The 25,549-nt window shown below is 38.8% G+C and overlaps 1 protein-coding gene across 1 annotated transcript in view; it reads right to left on the reverse strand.

Annotated features, from left to right (window-relative positions):
* LOC134207007 (low-density lipoprotein receptor-like) overlaps window positions 1–25,549 on the reverse strand; it is a 275,204-nt gene that overhangs the window by 13,085 nt on the left and 236,570 nt on the right. Inside the window, exon 3 of the mRNA XM_062682747.1 lies at window positions 11,573–11,719. Within this exon, the coding sequence (XP_062538731.1) occupies window positions 11,573–11,719 (147 nt within the window). The remainder of the gene's footprint in view (window positions 1–11,572; window positions 11,720–25,549) is intronic.

The raw sequence follows: 25,549 nt of genomic DNA on the forward strand, positions 1-25,549 counted from the left end.
ATGATTAGCATTAGTTGTAACTACGGCAAAGCTAGTAGTTGGTCGGTTTCTAATTTTCTTATCATGCTAAAAAAAAGTTATATAACACCCAAGTGTTTTAATTCAAACCGTTTCTCCAAGATACACAGAAGCTCAGGTAACTTCAGGGTCGCACATTTTCTACTCCTTATTTCTCTGTAATTTTCTCTTCTCTAAGTATGATACCATTACCGGAAAAGAAGCCTTGCCTTACGTTTACTAAATCCTAATAATAAGTTTGGAACACCCTATCCTGACTGAGACTGGCGGAGTGAAAAACTGTTGAAATGGCAACGTATGAAAATGCATGAAATCGTGAAAATAATACTGGCATCAATTGCACATTTTGCTTGCTTCTTATGGATGCAAAATGTAAACAAGTTGAGTTGGAACCGCTTTTGATGGTTCGATTGGAAACAAGATGGCGTCTTCGCCGATCTCTTATTGTAGTATTTCAAGTTTGGACATCCCAGTTACAGTATCTAAGACTTCTTTATTATCTTCACCGTAGCTTCAATCAATTAAGGCACGCTCAAATACCGAAATTAAAAACATGCAATTATACATTTTTTCCAGACCTTGCTATATTGCAGTTTATTCTAATTACGCATAAATTTCGTATCTATCAACGTAATAATAACTAAACTCAGCCAATCACGCCAAGGAACGGCTCAAATGAAAATGCAAATTTCTCTTCATTATCATCAGCTTGTCGTATTATTTTTATCACACTGCCATAAAGTCATATTGCTGCAGCAGCGGCTGTATTTCTGCAATCACCGTCAACGTACGCCACACAATTTCAGTTGACCTTAACTGTTTGCGCGAAACAAACAGCTGTTCAAATAAAATAAAAGCTGCAGTCTTGATTTACTGTTGTTGTTGTTGTTGACTTTGTTCAATGACTTTGGAAAAATTGCAAATGCTGCAGGAATGCCTCCCGAATTCGTCCGAGAACTGCTTTAAATCCTACCGAAATTCAACTCCTGAAACTATTATGAATGTCACCTAGCTTATGATCGGAAGCGAACTTTTTAGGAGTCTCCCGAATATCTCTAAGAGCCTTTGAATTTCTGCAGGTAATCCGCGAATCCCTATAATGTTGGGAGGAGAAGAAGAAATTCTTAGGAATTTCCACGGAAATATGTGTTCGTAGTGGAGTTTCCTGAGAAAATTATCGGATAGATTCCTACGGCAAGTCATGGAAGATTAAGTGTCTTTAGCAGTGGCGTAGCCACGGGGGGAGGGGGGTGTTTGGACATGAACCCCCCCCCAAGAGACGAAATTTTTAGAAGAAATTTTTTTTAGTGGAAAAAAAATGTTCAGAAAACCCTCCCCCCCCGACCAAATTTCTGGCTACGCCACTGGTCTTTAGGAAGGAAGACATCGAGGGTAAATGTTGGGAATCTAATTTCAATGAAAAATGTTACGCAATGCTTTGCTTATTTATGGCTTCGCAGTCTTGGAGGGAATTGAAAAGTATGTTTTTAATCTTTTCCCGACGTTTCAGTCCATTTAGGGGCTTTTTCAAGGGGTCGATTTGTTAATGTTTCTTCGCCAAGTATGTTTCTGTGTAACGTACAATGTCATGTGAATCAAATGGTTCAAATTTGGTCCGAATGAATTCTTCATCGGACAATTTGGACGATTTCTTGCTATCCGAAATTCGGTGTCTGGACTTGCTAATTTCCACCATTGCTTTGCGAAAATGGCTAAAATTTTCCAGTAGCCCCCTGTATGACTTAGTTGTCGAACACACCTTTTACAATCTCGCAGTCCGAACTTGACTGGAATGCGATTGATACCAGTTTCATGCGAAAGATACAGTCTTCCTTTGGCTTTATCATATCGGATCTTTATTTCCAGGAAGCAGTCCACATCACCACAATCAGTCATTTGAAATTTCTTGAACAGTATCAATCTCCTTAGCTTCTTGCACAGAATTTGATTTCATCTCCAAAAATTAAAACGCCATCGACATATGTTATTAGGTAAACGTTGCTGTGATTGTTTGACTTGGTATACAGACAGTAATCATGTTTTGAGCGTGTAAATCTATTCGAGTCGGGTTTCATTGAGCTTGTTATTTCAGCATCGAGGGCTTTGCTTCAATCCGTAAAGCGATTTTCTGAGCTTGCACACCAAGTTTGACGCTGCTCTCACGCCATCCGGAACAGCCAGATAAACTGTTTCTTCAAGATCACCGTACAGAAATGCGGTCTTGACATCTAGTTGTTGAATATGCATCTTACGTTGAACAGCTACTGACAGGACGGTCCGAATCGTTGCCATAATCCAGCGGTTATCAACCATTTTCTTGAGAGGTACCCCTTCTGCATTAATTGAGGTAACCACGTTTTTACAGTAAATGAAAATAAGTGTAACTCATAAGATATATGAAAAATGAAACTGAAAACTAACGGTATATAAGGCTCTCCATAAAGTTGGCTGAAATTTTCATCATCCCGAGCTCTTGAAGATAAGCTTCCGAGCCTCTTGAAAGGCGGCTTGACCACTTGAAAAGAGGTCTCTAAGCCTCTTGAACGTAAGGTTCCAAGCCTCTACAAAGAAGAATTCCGAGCCTCTTAAAAGGAGGCTTTCGGGTCTCTTGAAAGGATGTTTCCGGGCCACTTGAAAGGATGCTTCCTGGCCTCTGGAAAGGAGGCTTCCGAGCATCTTGAAAAAAGGCTTCCGGTTCACTTGAAAGAAGGCTTCTGGGTCTACTGAAAGGAGGCTTCTGGGTCTCTTGAAAGGAGGCTTCTCGCCCTATTGAAAGGAGACTTCCGGGCCTCTTGAAAGGGAGGTTCCGGGCCTTTTGAACGGAGGCTTCCCGGTCTCTTGAAAGAAGGCTTCTGGGTCTACTGAAAGGAGGCTTCTGGGCCTATTGAAGGGAGGCTTCCGGATCTCTTGGAGGATGCTTCCGGGCCTCTTGAAAGAATGCTTCCTGGCCTCTGGAAGGGAGGCTTCCGGGTCTCTTGAAAGGAGGCTTATGGGTCTCTTGAAAGGAGGCTTCTCGCCCTATTGAAAGGAGGCTTCCGGGCATCTTGAAAGGAAGCTTCCGGGCCTCTTGAACGGAGGCTTCCCGGTCTCTTGAAAGAAGGCTTCTGGGTTTACTGAAAGGAGGCTTCTGGGCCTATTGAAAGGAGGCTTCCGGGTCTCTTGGAAGGATGCTTCCGGGCCTCTTGAAAGAATGCTTCCTGGCCTCTAGAAAGAAGGCTTCCGGGACACTTGAAAGGAAGCTTCCGGGTCTCTTGAAAGGAGGCTTCTGGGCCTCTTGAAAGGAGGCTTCCGGGCCTCTTGAAAGGAGGCTTCCGGGCCTCTTGAAAGGAGGCTTCCAAGCCTCTTGAAAGGAGGCTTCCGGGTCTCTTAAAAGGAGGTTTCCTGGCCTCTGTAAAGGAGGCTTCCGGGTCTCTTGAAAAGAGGCTTCCGGGCCTCTTGAAAGGAGACTTCCGGGCCACTTGAAAGGAGGCTTCCGAGCCTTTTGAAAGGAGACTTCCTGGCCTCTTGAAAGGAAGCTTCCGGGTATCTTGAAAAAGGGCTTCCGAGTCTCTTGAAAGGAGGCTTCTGGGTCTCTTGAAAGGAGGCTTCTGGGCCTATTGAAAGGAGGCTTCCGGTTTTTGGAAGGATGCTTCCGGACCTCTTGAAAGGATGCTTCTGACCTCTGGAAAGGAGGCTTCCTGTCCTCTGGAAAGGAGGCGTCTCGGCCTCTGGAAGAGGGCTTCCGGGCCTCTTAAAAGGAGGCTTCCCGGGTTCTTGAAAAGAGCCTTCCGGGCCTCTTGAAAGGAGTCCTCCGATGCTCCCTGAAGGAGGCTTTCGAGAATCGTAGAAGGATGCTTCCAATGTAGGATTAAATAGTCTTTGAGTTACTAATCATCTCCATGCATATTATGTATAAGACAAAATTTTGAAATATAAAAAATATACAATTATCAAAACTTTATCGATAAGTTTTGTTTAAAATTGTAACATATCCGCCATTATGCATTTTTGTCGGAGGTAAAAAATGCGTAAAATCATCTACAAATGAGACGAAATACCGCGAACCATCCCAGGCTACAGGAATGATAGGACTGCAAACATCAGAATGAATTCTTTCCAAAAGACGGAGAGTGCGAGCTCTGGTGCCGTTGAATGGTTCACGGCATCGCTTACCGAAAACACAAACGTCGCATATTTCCAGCTTACCATTCAAATTTGAAATACCTGTGACCATATCGAATTTCAAGAGGGGGAAGGGTCGTTTGGCCGAAACGCATTCGGCCGAAACCCATTTGACCGAATGCCACTAGGCCGAACACACCATTAGGGTTATTTGGTCGAACGGGTCATATGGCCGAAAGGGTCATTTGGCCGAAAGGGTCATTTAGCCGAAAGAGTCATATGGCGAAAAGAATCGTTTAGGCGAAACTGTCATTTGGCCGAAAGAGTTGCTTGGCCGAAAGGGTCGTTTGGCAGAAAGCGTCATTTGGCCGAAAGGGTCATTTGTCTCACCTGTCTCACTGTCTCACTGTCATGTCTCACCTCTCACTCCTCATTTCTCACTTTTAATTGTAAAAAGTGAGAAGTGCGAAGTGGGTAGTGAGACGTCTTACTACTCATTTCGCGTTCCTCATTTTCTAAAGTGAGAAGTGAGAAATGAGGATTGAGAATTGAAACGTCTCTCTTCTTACTCCCAATTTCTCACTTTTCAAATGACCTATTCGGCCAAATGACCCTTTCGGCCAAATGACCATTTCGGTCTAATGACCTCTCGGTCAAACGACTCTTTCGGCCAAACGACCCTTTCGGCCTAATGGTCTGTTCGGTCAAATGGTAATTCGGCCAAACAACTTTCGGCCTAGTGGCATTCGGCCAAATGGCTTTCGGCCGGATGGGTTTCGGCTAAATGACTCTTCTCCGTAAAAACATCGTCTAATCATAATTTTTAGTGAAAATTTTTATTGATATGAAAGTGCTTCTCCGTTTTCAATATGGCTATCATAAAAATGTTGTTCTTATCAAACACCGTTATAAACTTTTTGCAATGCAAATATTCTTATTGGAGTTATTCATTTGACCATATTACGACCAGAAAATGTGGATTTGTTCGAGTTTTGCAAATAGGATTTATTACGGTCTTCATCACAACCGTAGAGCTGCTCATAAGGTCAATACGCGTTTGACATTTGAAGCCTTTTCAGTGGTTGTATGACATTCGCCAGAAAGTCATTTGCCAGACGGCTTTCTGCTAGAATCAATTTGCCAGAATGGACCATTCCCCAGAAAGTTATTCGCCAGAATGCACCTTTCCCCAGAATTGGTCATCTCATATTTTCCATGCACGCGTTTGGCCAATATACGCAATAATTCATAACGTCAAGAACTTTTGGCATAACAGTGAACAGCGTCAAAGGGGAGGGTCATTTAGCATAAGGGACATTTTTCATATTTTTTCTTAATGTTTTTTTTAGTTGTTTTCTAGTAAGGAATTTAACACCGCTTGGTCGTTAATAGAATTGAAAAGACGTAATTCTTTCGAAGAAAGCATACATTAGCCGGGTATAGCCGCTTGACCGGATCAAGGCAATGGTGGATGTGACTCCTTCTTTAAAAGCAGGTACTAGCTCGGATAAATGCAATGGTGGATGTAATTCCTTTTTTTAAAAGTAGGCGATTGCCCGGATAAGGGCAATGATGGATGTTATCCCTTCTTTAAAAATAGACTATGTCAGGATTAAACCAAGGGTGGGTATGATCCCTTCTTAAAAAGAAGGCGCTTTTCCGGATTAAGGCAATGGTGAATGTAATTCCTTCTGTAATCAATGGCGGAGTTAATCCTTTTTTGCCAATGGTGGATGTAATTCCTTCTTTAAATGTAAGCGCTTGCTCGAATTAAGGCAATGGTGAATGTGATACCTTATTTAAAAATAGGCGTTTGACAGGATTAAAGCAGCAATGGATATGATCCCTTCTCCCGCTTTTCCGGATTTAGGCAATGGTGGATGTAATTCCTCCTTAAAAAGTAAGCGCTTGCCCGGATGATGGATATGATCCCTTCCTCAAAAGAAGGCGCTTTTCCGGATTAAGGCAATGGTGTATGTAATTCCTTTTTTCAAAGTAAGCGCTTACACGGATTGAAGCAATGGTGAATGTGATCCCTTCTTTAAAAGCAAGCGCTTGCCAGGATTAAGGCAGTGGTGGCTGTGAACCCTTCTTTAAAAGTAGGCTTTTGCCGGGTTTATTGTAGTGGTGGATATGATCCATTTTTTTAAGAAGGCGCTTGCTCCGATTAAGGCAAGGGTAGATGTTATTCCTTCTTTAAAAGTAGGTGTTTGCTCGTGCCCGTATTTGAATATGGCAATTGTGAATATGATTCCTTCCTTAGAAGTAAACATTTTGCCTAGACTTAACTTCTTCAATGAAAGCAAATAACTGTCTAGTATGACTTAAAGTGATATTATATAATTGTAGATATGAATCAATTTTTGAAATGAAGTCTGCGTCTGAAATGTGGCGAAGAAATATGATATCCATTCGTTAACAGTTTGTTTTGTATTAGACAAATTGGAAGGATTTTTTTTGATAAAAATCCATCTTTCTGACAATTATCTAATATCTTAAATAATCCCTTTTATGAAAATTAATTATACCAAAATCCCTTCATTAGTAAATAATGCCAAATCCTTGTTATGCGAAATTGCCTTTTTTATATAATTCTTTTTTTATTCTTTAGCCACCAATAATAATCGGAATTTCCAGTTTTACTATTTCTGGGGAATGGTGCATTCTGGCAAATTACATTCTGGCAAATGGTCTATTCTGGCAAATGGTTTTCTGGCAAATGTCATACAATCCTTTTCAGTTTATTTATTAGAGGTTTATTGATACCAATAAGAGCAACAATAAAACGTGATAAAACCGAGCAACTAACTATGGTGATTGATATTATAAATCTGCTATAAGAATTAATTAAATCCAAGAAGCATGGAAATTGTAACTTTCTTTTTTGTTTTATGGTAATTATTTTTTAAATAATTTTTCTTATCCTATTTATATGCTTGTCAGTGAGAAAGTTGGCCATGGAAATGGAAAGTAGGCCTTGAAATTAAAATAACAAAAATCTAAAACAAATCGTCACCCTGCAAACACGGACTTTCGGGCGCCATTTTTCGCGTGTTTACCTTGATTGTTCCAAAAGTGCTTGTGTTTGAATAAAGTAAACTCAGCGGAATATAAATTAAACGAATCTCTTGTTAAAGTGTGTATTGATCTATTTAAAGTGGTAGTCTAGTCAATTGGTGTGCTTTAATTTAAATATTAGCATAGCAGCATAGCATAGCATAGTTACGGTGTACTTCGTAGATTGGACACTAGTGATACTCATGTTTTTTTTTTGAAATCCTTATCCAGAGTGCTATCAGAAATCAAGGTGGGTGTGGTCCATGATTTCAATCTAGGATAAAAATCACAAAAGCATGAGGATTACTACTCCTGGCCACGCCCATCTTCACCGTAACTTGGGAGGGGAAGGAAATGTTGATGTAATACTTACTTAACGAGAGGCCCCCGACTCAGCGACACCCTCATAAGTACCACGGAGTTGGATATTGGAGAAGGTATTCGTTGGGTCAGGATTTGCCTGTAGCTGACAATATGACCGTGGTAGATCTTACACCGTAACACACCACGCAAAGGTGTCTACCCAGCATTACGGGGCAATTGGTGTGCTTTAATTTAAATATTAAGTCAAAAAACAACTGTACGGACTTTGATCCTTTGATTCGAAATCTGTCCACAGTAGACGGATTTCGATTCAGCAAGTGTTGATTTATTTCGTTATTTTATCATGTTTTTGGTAGTTTTCATTGCGTAAAAGTGAAACATTTCCAAAATATTCGTATTTTCTAGAGACCTTTACATATAATAAAGTGCTTAGGTGTACGGATTTCGATACCCCACGGAACTGTCCCGAGCAGCACAAGTCAGACGAAAATGGTTGCAGTAACTTGAATGTGACTGAATCCTGTCATATATGAGTTTCAGTAACCGATGTGGAATATGTGTGCTGCTAGGGGTAGAGCCAATGGTAGCTTTAACTCCGATTAAATTTCATTGTAAGAGTGCTCCCTTATCTTCAATTTTTGTGCGTATTCTGCGTCTCGTATGAGGTAAAACGTTTCGAATAAAGTGACAATTGGCGATACCTTCCATTTAAATTACACGGCCGTCTTACGTGAGACGTGACGAAATTGACAATTCTAAAACCATACGAGACGCAGAATAGGCACAATTTTCATGACTAGTGCGAAGTATAAAAAATGTAATGGGTTCATCAGTTATGTTGCCCTAATGATTTTTGTCCCGGGGTGTATCCCGGTTGAACATTTCTTTGTAGACGTTAAGATTAATTTGACAAAAAGCAAAAAAAATCTTTTTTGTTTCATTGTGTTGTGATTTCATAAAACTTTTCATCATTCTTGATGCTATTTTCAATTAAATACGATTCAATAAGCAACAAAAAAGCACCTTAAAATTTTTGATTTTGTTTTCTTATTCCAACACTTTTATCCTACATATGTAAGTATCTGTCGTGCCCTTAGGAGACAGCTGCATCCGAATCAGCCGTCTCTAGCTGCTGCTCGATCCGCAGCAGCTCCGAAGCACAACTGCTTCCCGCGAAATACATCACAAAACTGAATGCTAACTTCGTTGAACTGTCACCTCTCGCATCTAGTGCTCATGACTATATGCCCTCTTATTTACTCAATATATTTACTCATACCCCTCTCAATCCCTACATCTTCCTCCTGCTCTATTATTTTACAATTTTATTATTATTATTTTGATCTCAAAATCAAAAATAAATCATTAACAATATTCTACGTAACTCATTGCTCACATGTTTCTCTCTTTGTTTACATTTTCTAACACTGAACTCAAGTCAACCACTGATCTCGGAATGCAGTGATGGATAGAACTTACGAGGCTCTATAACATCATTCTTTCATCAAAATCAGAAATAAATCATTTTACGGAACTATTTATTTTCATGTTCTCACTCTTTGTTTACATTTTCTAACACTGAACTCAAGTCAACCACTGATCTCGGAATGCAGTCATGGATAGAACTTACCAGGCTCTATAACATCATTCTTGCATCAAAATCAGAAATAAATCATCAAAAACATTCTACGGAACTATTTACTATCATGTTCTCACTCTTTGTTTCCATTTTCTAACACTGAACTGAAGTCAACCACTGATCTCGGAATGCAGTTATGGATAGAACTTACGAGGCTCTATAACATCACAAATAATATCAACCTTGCATCAAAATCAGAAACAAATCATCAACAATAGTCTACGCAACTCATTGCTTACATGTTTCTCTCTTTGTTTACATTTTCTAACACTGAACTCAAATCAAATACTGATCTCGGAATGCAGTCATGGATAGAACCTACCAGTCTCTAGAATATCAATCTTGCATCAAAATCAGAAACAAATCGTCAACAATATTCTACGTAACTCATTGCTTATATGTTTGTCTCTTTGTTTAGATTTTCTAACACTGAACTCAAGTCAACCACTGATCTCGGAATGCAGTCATGGATAGAACTTACCAGCCTCTAGAACACCAATCTTGCATTAAAATCAAAAATAAATCATCAACAATATTCTACGTTACTCATTGCTTACATGTTTCTCTCTTTGTTTACATTTTCTAACACTAAACTCAAATCAACCACTGATCTCGGAATGCAGTCATGGATAGAACTTACCAGGCTCTAGAACATCAATCTTGCATCAAAATCAGAAACAAATCGCCAACAATATTCTACGTAACTCATTGCTTACATGTTTCTCTCTTTGTTTACATTTTGTAACACTGAACTCAAATCATCCACTGATCTCGGAATGCAGTCATGGATAGAACTTACCAGTCTCTAGAACATCAATCTTGCATTAAAATCAAAAATAAATCATCAACAATATTCTACGTTACTCATTGCTTACATGTTTCTCTCTTTGTTTACATTTTCTAACACTGAACGCAAATCAACCACTGATCTCGGAATGCAATCATGGATAGAACTTACCAGGCTCTAGAACATCAATCTTGCATCAAAATCAAAAATAAATCATCAAAAATATTCTACGTAACTCTTTGCTTGCATGTTTCTCTCTTTGTTTACATTTTCTAACGCTGAACTCAAGTCAAGCATAGATCTCGAAATGCTGTCATGGATATAACTTACCAGGCTTTAGAACATCAATCTTGCATCAAAATCAGAAACAAATTATTAACAATATTCTACGCCAGTCTTTGCTTACATGTTCTTACTCTTTGTTTACATTTTCTAACACTGAACTCAAATCAACCACTGATCTCGGAATGCAGTGACGGATAGAATCTACTAGGATCTAGAACATCAATCTTGCATCTAAATCAAAAACAAATCATCAACAATATTCTACGCAACTATTTGCTTACATATTCATACATTGGTACCCTCTCAGGGGAATGATTGTTTACCCTATCAGGTATACCCTCTCGGGGGAATTATTGCTTACCCTATCAGGGATACCCTCTCGGGGGAATGATTGTTTACCCTCTCGGGGGAGTTATTGTGTACCCTCTCAGGGGAATGATTGTTTACCCTATCAGGAATACCCTCTCGGGGGAATGATTGTTTACCCTATCAGGGATTACCTTTCGGAAAATTATTGTCTAGTTCACACTACTAATAATCCACACTTTGAAATCTATATAGATTTAATCCACTTTGTTTATCAGCGCACACATAAATATCTTCCATGCGATATACAAATAATATATAATCAAATAAAATTTCTGGTTGTCTCGAATGAGAAATTTACCTTTTTAAGAAAAATATTTTTTATGGTGTCACACATTCTATTTTTGCAAACACATTTTTTCCAGTGTCATAATTGTCACAAACGAAATTTCATTATTATTGCGTTACCGTGTACTTTTTTTCCAAACAAAACAAGCACTCGCGATTCCGATTTTTTCTCCACTTGCGACCGAGCGTATAATTTCGGTAGCGCCACTGATCATAACTTACCGACTTGGCCATTGTCGTGTCCTTAGGAGACAGCTGCATCCGAATCAGCAGTCTCCAGCAGGCTATATAGATCCGAAGCACAACTGCTTCCCGCGCAATAATCACAAAACTGAATGCTCACTTCGTTGAACTGTCACCTCTCGCATCTAGTGCTCATGACTATATGCCCTTTTATTTAGTCAATATATTTACTCATACCCCTCTCAATCCCTACAGTATCATGTTGTAGAAAGGACATGAAGCTAGAATCCTGAGCAACAATTGTGAAATAACATCAGAAAATGAAGCTGATTAAATATAAAAATCTAATCAGCATCTAATCAGAATTCAGTTTAAGTTTCATTCTCAGAGTTTTGTTACCTAATAACCAAAAATTGCCAGTAAACAAAAATATGTTGTAGAAAACGGCACGAAAGTAGCTAAAAAGGACTTTGAAAATATGACCCACAAATCAATTGAAAAGTAAAATGAAATAAAATACTTACGACAGTGGTTGAACTCGTCCTCGCCTTTCTCGCAATCTTTCTGATAATTGCACACCGACGTCTGCGGGATGCATTTGCCCTCGGAGCACCGAAACGTCCCCGTCGGACATGGCACGTCTGAATCATTCCTATATGTACTTCCTCCACCTGTGCGTGCGCGGATGCGCGATGTGGTCCCAGATGGCGCGATTACAAGTGCGATTACGAATTACGAACACATTGGGTGATGAGAGCACACAAATGGTGGGTATGGTGACCGATGGATGTAACCGATGGCGAAACATATGAAACATAGAGAAGAAGAAAATGGCACACACATAATTTGGTTAGTGAAAAATCTAGATCATGATGAGGCGATTGCGAAACACAGAAATATGTAATTAATTATTCGATAATGTTCCCCTGATCTCATTCCCTGACTGACAATAGTCCCTTGCATTGATAATTGTTGGATTTTGGATTTGAATTCAAACAGCAACGGCGGTAAAATTTGACCAAACCCAACGGAACGGCTTTGTGTCGGGTCGGGTAGTCTGAAACCCGCGTGAAAAAAAAGTGAAAGCTTCTTCTATTTTGGTGCAGCTTGTACTCATGAGGTCAACGCACTACTGCTGGGCTGTGAGTGGCGCAATTGAAGCACCAAAAGTACATACCACGTAATTTCGCCCTTCACATGGCCTGACATGTGGAGGTATGGGCCGTCAAAATCGAGCATCAAAGTGTAGGCTATCTGTGCAAGAAAGTTTTCTCCTGGGTTCAGAGAAACGTGTCCAGAAGTGAATTCGGTTTGACTCTGCAATTACTGATAAGAATATATTCGGTCTATCTCTAAATAGGCTTATCCCATATCATACGTTCAGATTCATATTTTACGCGTTGGTGTCGGGTGTTTCAATAACAAACGAGGTGCTCGAGAAGATTAAATATGATAAAAAGAGAGGTTTGTTTTCGGAATCCCGAGCCGTAGAACTTTTACACACAAAAAATGGAATGTCATGTTATTTGAAAGTGGAAAGAGAAATTTATTACTGCAATCAGATGACCATACAGCAGTTCACTGCCAATTAATTCTGTGTTTAATATGCTTTTGATTCTAGGCTGACCTTTCCCATTAGGTCCAAATAAGTCCCGTGTCTCAAGGTTGCACGAAATCAAATACAGTGTCACATAGGTACTATGGTTTGCTCAACCGATGTAATCGATTAATAGAGATACGAAATAAGCACCCGGACCTAACCGGCCCACAGAACATGGGTATGCAATCTGTCCGTCCGTCCATTCTATCCACCCCGTCTAGGAAGCACAATTAGGATTTATTATTTATCGATTACTTAGCGTCGGTCAGTTGGTATCCCTTGGTTGGTCGAGCGCAATTGAACAGCAATCGATAAGAGTAAGTACTTCCAATTGCGGAAGTTGAATCTATCGATTAGCGACGACAATCGATTTTATGAACATTAATTCGTACAGTTACCAGATATAGTTTAGGTCAACGCGTGGCATTTTTTTTTTCATTTTTTTTTTCGTTTAAATATATTTTAGCATTACTCAAAAAAGTTTTGATTAAATTTTCAAATATTTTATACAATCCATAAATATAATAAGTATTTGACCTGAATCAAAACTGAAAACATCTCATCGAACCGGCATTTATGTAAACCTCTTAGGAGATGTGCTTTTGACCCTAGGCATCAGGGCCCTATATGCATCTTTCTATCCTGCATAGGTCTTCGAAGCAGGCGCATTTCAACAAGAAACTGATGAAAATATATATCTGTGAATTTAAATAGTCGGAGTTGGGTTAATTTAGACTAATTTAAACAACAATTCGACGAACCTTAGATCCAGAAATTCAATATATTATGACCACATAATATCGAAATTAAATTCTTTAAGTGATAATCAACAGTCAAGAATTGAATTCGAGTTGCAAAAAGTAAGAATCTTGTTATTTTTTTCAGACATAGAATTGCTTAAGATGGTACTATTTGATCACACAGGCAAATGATTCATTGAATGAATAGATCAAAAAACCCCCGGTCCCAAGTTCCGCCACTTTTCAGTAACTATTTACCGCACTTAATTAGCAAGCACTAGTCTACTGACTGGTGTTACATCACCCGGTCATTTTTCCGCATTCCCCATCAACGTCACCACCAATCATGCTGTAGCAGGTAGTGAGTAGCGACTTCGGCTGTTGACCGGATTATTGTGCATCAAGCGCCAGGCCAGACCGGCGTAGACCAGCCCGGCAGGCAGACATAGGCACGCATATTTCGGATGCACACGCAAATCCGCAAACTACGACTCACGAGGCTCACTTTCCGCCATAGTTGTTGGTAGTGAGTGTTGGATCGAATGCCCACGATCATTGTCGGGTCGAAATCGATCGAAAGCGAAAAGTGTCTTCAACAGAGTCCTATACCCGGCTTGCAACGCATATTAGCGAAAGTAAGCGATGAGAGCCGTAATAGTGGTAAAAGCGTGAATCGGAACTAATTTGAACAAGAGTTTGGACGTCATGTCGCGTTCAAATGGTAGCTTGTTTAGTAACTACTAGTTTATATAGCGTAAACTATGTATTTCTTCATGAAAAGTTGGATACTTATGGTACGCCCTTCGTAAATTAGGTTGGACATCATTTCGACATTGTTGTTTCACAAGGGCGAAAGTCGCAAACGTAAACATTGACTTCTTCTGCTGATTTCAGGAAGATTAGAGACTTCTGGTGGTATTTTCCACTCCAGTTTGATAGAAAGCGCGGAGCGCCACCAGTTCCAAGTGGTTGATAGCTGGGAGCGGTCCTAGTTGTTGAGAAATTTGCAGGAAAAGGCATTGTTTATGTTTGCGACATTGGCCCTTATGAAACAACAGTGTCGATTTCAACTTCCATCATATAAATTACGCTGCATGCTTTTATTGACATACAAACATTGAAAGATCGATGTGAAATAGCAACGAAAATGACATACCTAGTTTTGCAACACATTGAATCATCTGAAATTCTATCGAACGACTTACGCCAAATTTGGGCCTTCTTATCGAATAATGGCTAATTTACAATCAACACTGTAAAGCTATAGATTTAACAATGTCTTGGCACAGTGACGAAAATTGGTCTGGGGGGGTTTTTCTGAACATTTCTTTAATTTGAGAGGCATCGAAAACAAATCTTTTAAAAATTTTGTCTCTGGGTAGTGTGGGGTCTTTGTGTTTTCATAGAAAAAACCAAGAAATTCTGACAGCTAAATTTAAGTTGAAAATATATTGTACCGTACATAAAAAAATCTACTCATCCGCTGATTTTCGTCGCGATCAAAAATAAGCGCCAGATAGTCGCCTAAGAAAAAAAGAAAAGTAGCAGAAAAGCTATTTTGATAATTTTGAAAATTTGATAGCAGGTGCTATTTGTACTGCGGATAAATTTTTCAGATCTGAAAAATGATCACAAAAGTTGTCATTTGGCTGCAAGACACAATAAAAAAAATTTATATACACCCAGGTTTTTTTTACACGGTTGGAATTCTTTAATTTCTCGGGTAACCCAAACTTTCACAGCTTTTAAATACCACCTGAATTTTCTTTTGTTTATTTTTTCGACTTGCATTACGGCTTTCGCCGGAAAGCTTCGGTGGAGGGCGTGAGTGTTGGTTCTTGCTGGTTCAGTATGGTTTCCCGGGTAGAGGTGAATAACAAACAAATAATATAATAATAACAAATTTTGCTATGATATAAGATTTAGTTATTCTTATGTTATTCATAAATAACATAAAATAACATCCCAACAACAAGTTTTGTTATAATAGTAAAATTAGTTATTTATATGTTATTGTAAGAAAGAGCACAACAAATGAAGAACACATTTTGTAATCATAGCAAAGTTTGTTATTCATTTATCATTTGCATTTTCAACCAGGCTATTGACATCCTATTGTTGAGCCCATCGCCAGATCGTAGCCAGGATGTCCCGGGCTATAATTTTTTTTCATACTGCGTTTCAATGATGACAGCGGGCTATGTCTATTGATGATTATGACACCGGGCTTGTCACCGGCTCGTTTTCAACATATCAATAATAACTGATTTTGATATTTTCTTTTCTTCAAATATTTTGCTATTGGTTTGTTATTATAATAGCAAAATAAGTTATTTATGAGCTATTTGCTAGTGCAATGTCTGTTATTATTTTTGCTATTTTAGCAACTATATCAAACAAACTAATATCAGATTTTGCTAATCAGTTATTCATATATTAATAGTAAAATTTGATATTATTTTGCTGTTTTCTTCTACCCGGGTTTAGTTCTGTTGAGAACGCGAGTGCGATTGTCCGGCGAGTTAACGGGGGAACGTGATTTTTTGCCGGTTGACGTTTATCCAACGGTTTTTTTTTTGAATATTCAAATGATTTTCCGCTGGTGTTAAGCCATTAGAGAGAAAGTTTCTTTTTTTCCTGATCAGCTGAAATTTAGGACTCTAAAACTCTCGGAATGGATTAGCAGATAACCGGTGAGGATGTTCCTTTTACCCATTTTTACAGTTTTTATTCAATTCTCGGATAGTTTTCAAATCAGCATATGTAACGCTGAGATAATTTAAATAAATAAATTTTCATAGTTTATTTTTATTCCTATTTAGAAACTTAACATTTTTATGCAATTGATATGAACACAACGATACATTAAAAAATCTTTTGCGGTACTTTTAACTTGACGTCACATTTTGAATCTTAAATCTGCATTGCGTGTCATCTTGGTTTGATTCAAATTGCAGCGGATGACAGATTTTAGTATAGCTCTGTATAAAAGCCTTACATAATCTATTTTGGCATATGTATACTCAAGTAACATTTTGAGTTTAATCATACTTTATTAGCAGTTTTGAAGAGCAAATTTTGAAGACTATAGCAATACAACTAAGATCTACATGACAACCTCTTGAAGACCACTACAAGATTATGTTATGACCAAGTGGACCACTCTTGAGAACGTCTTCAAAGCAAGCTCGAGGTTGTTAATAAAGCTGCCATAAAACCGCTGTCAAAAAAGGGAATTTCCCTTTTGTTATTAAACTGGGGAAAAAGGAAAATCGTAGGAATGGAAGAATGAAAAAAACAACAACATTCAATGGAAGGATAAAAATCAACATTGATGGATATGGATTTAAAATAATATTGAATCATCGGAAATTGGATGCCCCAGAACTCGTTCGCGTGCATACAATTCGAATTTCTGGTGAAATCAGGTAAGAAAAGCAGTTTATTTAAATGCGCCGTCGCAATTTGAGTAAACCATTACTCAATATACTGTCGTTCGATTTTTTTTCACTTATGGCATTTCGAATCGCACCGAAAAATTTCTCGCGCTTCGAGATTTGTTAATCATTCTGAAATGCAGCGGTTGCTACATATGGTAGTGAATATCGCAAAAGATTTTTGCCGAGATGAAATCAATTTTATACTACCATCATGGCTGCTACTACACCGTGGGTAATTGTGATGGTCAAAATACAGTTTTGCGTATCTTTCAAGTATAATAAGTACTTGCTAGAAATTGCTTATTAATTCATTGTACAAGGAAAATGAATGCAATAAAAGTACTGTGGGAAGATGTTCAATTTTCATTATCGCCATTTCTCGTGCTGAATGGCGTCTGAACTATTTTTAATGTAAACGATGTTCAAGCCATCAAGCTACAAATTCAAAAGTGTTCAGATTATAAGCGATCAAGTTACTGAGGTCCACAATAATTGCAATTGAAGTTATGCTTCCAACAGCGGCAGTAGAACATCTCAAATATTGGTTATCGCACCATTTGTTGCGTGTTCGTATTTATACTACCTTGATTTACCGGAAATAAAATGACATATTCGGTAAGTTTACTCGATTTTCATTATCTATTCCATTCTCAGGAGTGGGATTTGACCTATGGATTTTATTCTCAATAAACAACAAAATTTCAAATATGCGAATGCTAAATTTTCAAAGTTTACGTATTCATTGTGGGGGAATAGCACCTAGATTTCATCTCATGGCTCCGATGTTCATCTCATAAAAAAAAGCAATGGAAAGGTATTTGATTTGCTTCTTATTTTTGTGATTTTTTTTCAGAAGTGAGCACGCATATTTACAGAAGCGACGAAATTGGTGCCGTATTTCTTTGTTTCGCGATGAGATGAAAATATGTTCAGTGAGATGGAAATTGGGACATTTCCCCTATTTATTGTTTTCTTTGTTTAAGTTTTTTAGAAACTTGCAGCAGAAACGTTATGATAGAGCCAGCCTCGGGCTGAAAGTCTCCTTAATAAAGACAAAAAAAAATATAATAAAAACTTTTGTTTTTGGCCATTCGGTTGGCCATAGTGCATGAAGTTCAACATAAACATTATGTTCTTGTATAATCCCAGTATAAACCTATAAAAACCACCAAGTTTTAAGGAGGTAATGCGTAAGACAAGTCTATGACCAAAATATCCGGTTTTATTACAGTTTTCAGAATTGGTTTTATTGGAGTGCTCAATATAATCATCAGCCCACTCATAAGTTTATGAAGCTTTTGACATTTGTGGTTTTATTAGACGTTTTATTATGGTTTTGGAGATAGCTATAAGTCTTCAAACAAAGCTAATCTTGCAGCATTGAACAAAGCAGCGATAAAACCGTCAAAAAACTTAAATAAATCCATGAAGCCTTGAAATTGTTACTTAGGTATAGATTTGAAAGATTGTATTGAATTCTTAAAATTCTCGACTACTGAGTGCGCGTCCGATCTTTTCCTTCTATCACACAGAACGATCGCGCGAAAATCGAAATATTTAGTTTTTCGTTGTGAAGTGAATAAATTAATAGGTAAGCAATTTTAGTGTGCGTTCGTTTCTTCCAGTTCACAGAACAAATGCGCTATTATCGGTATGATTTATTCTGCTTTGTGCAAGTGAGCAAATAAATACGAACAGAACGATGGCGCGTTCTGCTTTGTGCGAGTAGGGGAAGGAGGGCAATATGCCCCAGCTGAGCATAAACTGCTTCTATGCCTTAGCTATAACAATTTTCATGGTTGTTTATATCTCACGCAACAGTTAAACAATATAGCTAGTTGATGCCATTCAAAATTGTCAAAAAGCGTTTTGGGGCCTCTTCCCTAAGTAATTAAAATGAACAATCGCTCACTTTAAGCGATTGATTGTTTATCCTCGCGAAGGATGAACGATTAAACAAGATAAGGAAGTGCTAATACAGTTGTATAGAAGTTGCATAGGTCACATCACTTTTCATGCTGAATCCCAATTTATGTTACTGATAACCCTTCCAACTAACACAACTCCCTTCCCGTGATAATTGTGGAGATGCAGAGGTATTATCGGTTTCTAGAAGCTATAATAACCACACACTAACATTCCTTCCGTTTCACAAGTGACTGTAAGGACTTTGCTGGCGCCGTTATTGATCAACATTTGTGAGCTGCTGAAACGTGCACTTCGAGAATAGATGGTAAATCCCAACCACGATTCACTTGGATCGAAGTGCAATTTACACCAGTTCTGATCAATCACGGAGTAGCAAACATTGATATGTACATTCAGTTTAAGCTAAGCTAAGCTTTAATTCATCAATTTGACTTTAATTCAACAATTAAAGAAAGAAATAAAAGGTTCAACAAAATGTGAATCTTTTAAGTGTGGGAGAAGATATTCTAAGAAAACATCCTTTTCGTTAAAACAAACATTTTTTCCTATTTCTTTTTTTGACCCTTCCTTCGGAAGTGTCTATAATTTCACTTTGTATGCGTTACGCAGGCGTGTTATGTATTAATCTATCAATAAACCTCTTGAATTATGAAATAAAATGTATGGCAATTGAAACAAATTCACTTTAATATTGAAAATATAATTACAACAAGTGATATGATATGAAAATATGCTTATTTTTTGGATTTGTTCCAAAGAAACAAATGATTTTAATTGAGGAACAGATAGAAGCATGTACCACAAAACCTTCTCAGAAAAGCAAAAACGTAAAAATTTTAAGGGATTTCAAAAATTTCTTCAGTGGAAGCTAGATAACAAATGTGAGCATGTTTTGAGATACTAATAGACCATTTATATGCATGTATGTGTGCGTATGTGCGCAAATTCCAATATTTAATACCATATAAATCTCGCTCATTTTTAAGGTATTAAACATCGTTAGTTTTACAAAATTAGGCAGCCATAAGGCAAAATATATGTTATTATTGAACGCTATTGAGTTTCGTTCAGATCAATGACTGAGTTAGTTCTGGATTTATTAATATCAAGGTCTCTGGAAATTACGAGTATACATGCTGCCAGCGTTACGATAGTTTCTAACCAACCATGTTACCACATGTTACAATATCTATTCAATCCGGCTAGCGCCTGATAGATAGGCAACCTGACGTACAGTGCGGAATCATTCGTTTTGTTGTCACTCAACCCATGGAATCCGCCTTTTGGTAGGCAATTAATTTGTCATTTACACTTTCAATCGCCGTGGGAGGTTGAGTAGTTTTATTTCGTTTTAAATACTGGAGTCTGAAAATATTTCCTTTTAATTAAGGAAGGGTCAAAATCTCACTGTAGGTGGATTAATCTGGGTTTTTTATCATGGTAATCAGAGTATTTATGGTTTATGGTTCATCTTTATGACAATGAAGGACCAAAAATAAGGGTGACGGAACCGTAGACAGAGACACTTACACAAAACCCACGGGATAGAGAGAATCCCCTTCCAACAGTGTAATCGAACATACTAATAATTGGATTCGCTATACTGCCGTGAATCGCATATCTGTCCCATATTTGCTGGGTTTCCTATTCATATGGGACAGATATGCGATTTACGGCAGTATACTTTTAGGACAAACATTTTGTCGAAATCCATATTAGCATATTTTTGCTTGAAATAATCCGATTTTATAGAAATTGGAGAAGGGCTTCTGCCATGCAGTTTGTGAAGAATTTTCTTTGGAAATGTAAAAGAATTTCCAGCGTTGATAAAAAAACTACTCTACAGAATAATAAGAATAATCTGCGAAAACTCAAAAAATTGCTCGTGGAAATTCACGCGAAATTGGAAATTTCATGTGAAAATTTGAAAGATTATCACCATCTAAATTTAAGTAATTTAAGAAAAAGATATATAAAGATGAAAGATAACAGATGCAATGATTTATTGTAGTGGGAGCTTGGGGAAATATAATGTTACCTATCAGCAAGGATGTTATCGATCATTTAGTAACTCGCGCTCGACCATTCCGCAGTTTGTCAATAACTCATTCCAGAAGCTGAACTTCAAAAAGTGTCGCATGGTGGACCTCCAGTGCGAAGGCTTTTCTACAACTCTGTTTAATGGTTCGTTGTTAGAATTCAACTAATAACGGAGTTATAGCGCTAGTTGCAGTAACTTAAACTAAATGATTGGATTTTTTTTATCATTTAGTCTAAGTTACTGATACTATAGCAACAACTTCGTTACTAGTGGAATTCAAACAACGAACCCTAGGCAGAGTTGCAGCCCTTCGAGTTGCAAAACCTTCGCACCAGAAATCCACCACACAACACACCTCGAAATTCAGCCTCTGGAATGAGCTATCGACAAACTACTAAATGATCGAACGCGAATCACTAAATGATCGATAACATCCTTGCCTATCAGGAAGAATGTAAATGGAAGAGCTAATTATTAATATGCAAAAATCACTTTTAGAATGAATGTAACTAAAACCCGATAGGCGTCCGTAACAATATGTGATTCTAGTACCAAAATCAACACAACAATGAGGATCATCTCATTAACGACCGATTGCATATGCGCGTATCACGATAAGACCAAATATAATGAAGAAAAATAGATTAAAATTATACTTAATGATCTGCAACTTCTTATTCCAACGGCCATCGGCGGCCGATAATCAGGTCCATACACCAGTATTTCCCAAAGCTTCACTTGGATATGGGATGCACAGCCTGAATCTCATCGTATCTTTCTCATTGGTGATTGCCTCTGGTGGCGTTGTGGGTTACTAATTCACTTGATTGTTCCGGGTCCACTGGAGCTTCAGCAATAGTACATTCAACATTCAACCATATTTAATCGGAATTCATACTTTTGTCCTGTGAGCCCATTATTTAAACGGCACTACCAATTACAAAAGGCTCTCTGGAATATAGTTCTTCGTGCATAGATCAGCACCACCAGCCGAAACTTCGATTTTCCGCTGATAGAAAAATTTGGACCCGTGAAAAAATGCTTCGCAGCACACTACGATATGTAAATATTCCCCTATTGTACACCCCTATTGTACACCCAAAATGAATAAGTTTCCGCACGTTAGTCAGATTGAGGGAAAACCAGTAGAGTAGGCCTACCCACACAAGAACAAATCGATGTCGATAAAGAAGAGGAATAAATTTGTATTGTAAAATGAAGTAGAATCCTTTCTTTTTTGAATCCTGTGATCGAATACACTGCGGCAAGGAAGTATCTGGACGGTTCCTCAGGAGGGAATTCTGATGAGGTGAAAGTAGAAGATTCTTCACGTTTTCGAGTCGTTTTTTGAAGTTTAGCAGGTTAATTTACCGGGGAGGTTGGCCCTGAAACCAACCACGGATAGCTTTTTATTCGAACTGGATCGTTCGAAGTGTTTTAGGGTCAAGCGTCCGGTGATGATAGCGGCCGCGAAGGCATTATTGACGTCGTCGGCGGGAATCAGTATTCTGAACACTGACGCTTTCCTTTGTCTTTCCTTCCAGTCGTGAATCCCTTGCACTCCCCTGCCAGCCAACTCGTTTCCCTCCCATTTTTGGGAAAACTTGAACCCTCCTCATAAGGGTCTCATAGGTCGGGCAACCCATAAACATGGTAGATGGTCTCCTTCGGGAGTGGCGCTTAAGCCATTTTTACTTTTTACATTTTTACTTACTCGATCCGTGCGTTTTCCGCTGCGTTCGTCGTTCGTACGTATAAGCACGCACCGTAGTGGATCAAAAAGCTTGGCAATCGATGACAGGATGTTTCGTCTCGTCCAAGCTTGCCCGTTGTCTGCAATGTCATAGAAAAATCGTAGTTAATCCGTTCCGGGCTCCCTTGTGACACCCAAGGCTTTTACCTTCTCGTCCGACTTTCCATCATCAGCATATTTGGGAGTTGGATGGCCTCATCTATGCTGGATGCTCCCCCGATGTAGTCATCTACATAAAAATCGTGTAGTATAGCTTCAGCAGCGTCGGGGTATTCTGCTCCTTCATCGGCTGCGAGTTGATGCAGAGCGCGAATCGCCAAGGATGATGAAGGCGTCAGCCCATATGTGACCGTTAAAAGCTCAAAAACTTTAATCGGTTCGTCCTAAGAAAATCGGAAGAAGATATGTTGCAATCTGGCACGTACATACACCTGCCTGTACATCACCAACTAATGCCATCTCGTACTTTCGAAACCAGACAAGCAGACTTAGCAGTTCGTCTTGAACTATAGGGCCTTTGTGAAGAACATCGTTCAACGAATAGCCACTGTTCATGCTGGCTGGATTCTTTCCGCAAAGCGTGATGCGGTTAGTAGTAGACCTTTCTGGAACTTGACAATGCTGTCTCTTCCAGCAGTTCCTCCGGCTTGACCTCCCTCATGTGCCCCAGATCCAGATATTCTTGCATGAATGCATTGTATTGCAGACGCTGGTCCGTATCCCAGCCTAGCTGCTGCTCCAGTTTCCCGTATCTTGTTAAAGCCATCGTACGAGAATCGCCCAACATTTGCTCGAAGATCACGTGTTTTGGTAGCCGAACTACATACCGACCATCATCTCTGCGATTGAAAGTCCGTATGAAATGCTCTTCACTGTCATGTTACTCCTTTGACCAAGGTATCCACTCCTCATTGCATCCTATCTCCCAGAATTTGCACAACTGCGCTTGCAACTTGTCTGGAGCCGCCAGCACGCAGCAGCTTACTGCCTTACTTTGAGTTCCGGAAACTTTTCCCGTAACTATCCAACCAAAAACTGAGTTGATCAGGATAGGTAGCCCAAAACCCAGCGTAATCCTCTTCGTATCGCCTTCGTATAAGAATCGATAAAAGTGTTCTGCTCCAATCAGAAGATCTATCCGTTTACTGACGTTGAAGTTCGGATCGCCCAGTTGATTTTTTTCTCTGGTCCAGTGCGCCACAGGTATTTGCGCCGACGGTAAGTTTGATGTCACCTTCGATGGTCCCTTTGTAAAATAAAACGTCAAAAATAAATATTACCGAGCTCCTCGGTTTCCATCAAACTTTTTATATTTTACCGGGTTCTGTAATTCATCTTACCAGTGTTGTTAAACTTTGTACCGAACTTTCAGTCAGCACTATTCTGACGTGATACCCAATGAAGTGATAAGACGCCATTTTCTCATAGAACATCGCATGATGGAAACAAATGACTAAACGAGCACAAACAATTAAATATCTATTGAAACAAAATCACGCGAAACACAAAAAAATGGATTCTATTGCGGTTGTATGTGGTAAGTTCTGTTACTGTTAATTTTATTGTAAAATCTAGCATGAAAACATAGCTATTATTATTATATTTTAAGCATTTCCTTCAGGTTAATTTTTTTTTGACGTGGAATCTATCCAGCTTTTCACGCTCATCATAATGGCGGATACTATAATAATTTTGACATTAACTGCTTCTGAAATTTTAAGTATTTTAAAGTAAACATTGATATTTGCCGTTACTAATAACAGCCAATGTGTTGTTTGTTTTTCATCAACAAAAAAGGGGCTCAAAGCTTTTGATAATTATAAATATTATAATCCAACCTATAAGATGCATACCAACCAAAAATCAAATTGACTGTTACAGAACCACCATCATACATAGCAAAGAGCAATCGATTTTTTTTCCCTGAAGAAGACATCGAACCCGATGTCGAAGCGTTAAACAACATTTAAAAAATTGTTCTGATAAATCGGACTGCATAGCCGAAAAATCTCAAAAGTTAAATTTATAGTTTATACAATAACCCACGAAAGTTATCTCGTTCTGACCGCGTACATAAAAGTGGCGACTCGGTGTGTGGAAAATCGTCGTATTTTCTCGGTGGTGAAAAAGGATAACCTCTAAAACGTATCCCCCACGGAAGAAAAGAAAGCGGGGCATGGAAGGAGAACAAGAAATTCCCATGCATCCCGGGCAAAACGGGCACCCACAACCAGCAAGGAACCAGCAGCAGCCACATCAGCAATTTCCTCCACGTCCATCAGCACAGTCAGCAACAGACGGATTGCTATACAACATCATGCAGCACCTCCAGCAGCAGCAAGCCACCGTCAAACAAATGCTTCAGCAACAGCAAATGTTCTTAAAGCAGCAAGAAGAACGTTTTCAACGCGCACTTTCTTCGATAAATCCCGAGGCACCTGGAGCTAATATTGGATTCATTAGCTAGCAACATCTATGAGCTCCGGTATGATGCTGATAGTCACATTACATTCGGTACATGGTACTCACAGATGGTAGGGACACGGCAGGTATTTCCGTCCATCGTCGTAGGGGCTAAAACCAAGGAAAGCAACGTACATTTGCTAGAACTCCACTATAGCAGAACGTTTCTCCTGAGCTTACGATTTGGTACGTATGAGTTTTACAGAAAAGCGTCTCTTTTATTGGTTTTCGAGACTATGACGAACAGACGAAAATACCTGCCGTGTCCCTATGTGAGTTTTATTCTCCCTGCACTTCCCAAGGATTTTTCTTTCGCTCAGACAGTTCAGAAGCTCAATAACTTGTTTGGAGCGAAGGAATCCGTCATCAGTAAACGCTATAGCTGTTTGCAAATAACTAAGAATCCAGTGGAGGATTTTATCAGCTACAACTGCAGAATCTATAAATCCTGCGTAGAATTTGAGCTCGGAAAGCTGTACAGGTGGTTAATGTTTGTGTGCGGGCTCAAATCAGAAAATGATGCGGAGATTCGCAC

The sequence above is a fragment of the Armigeres subalbatus genome, chromosome 1 (genome assembly GCF_024139115.2).
Source record: "Armigeres subalbatus isolate Guangzhou_Male chromosome 1, GZ_Asu_2, whole genome shotgun sequence".
NCBI lineage: Eukaryota > Metazoa > Arthropoda > Insecta > Diptera > Culicidae > Armigeres > Armigeres subalbatus.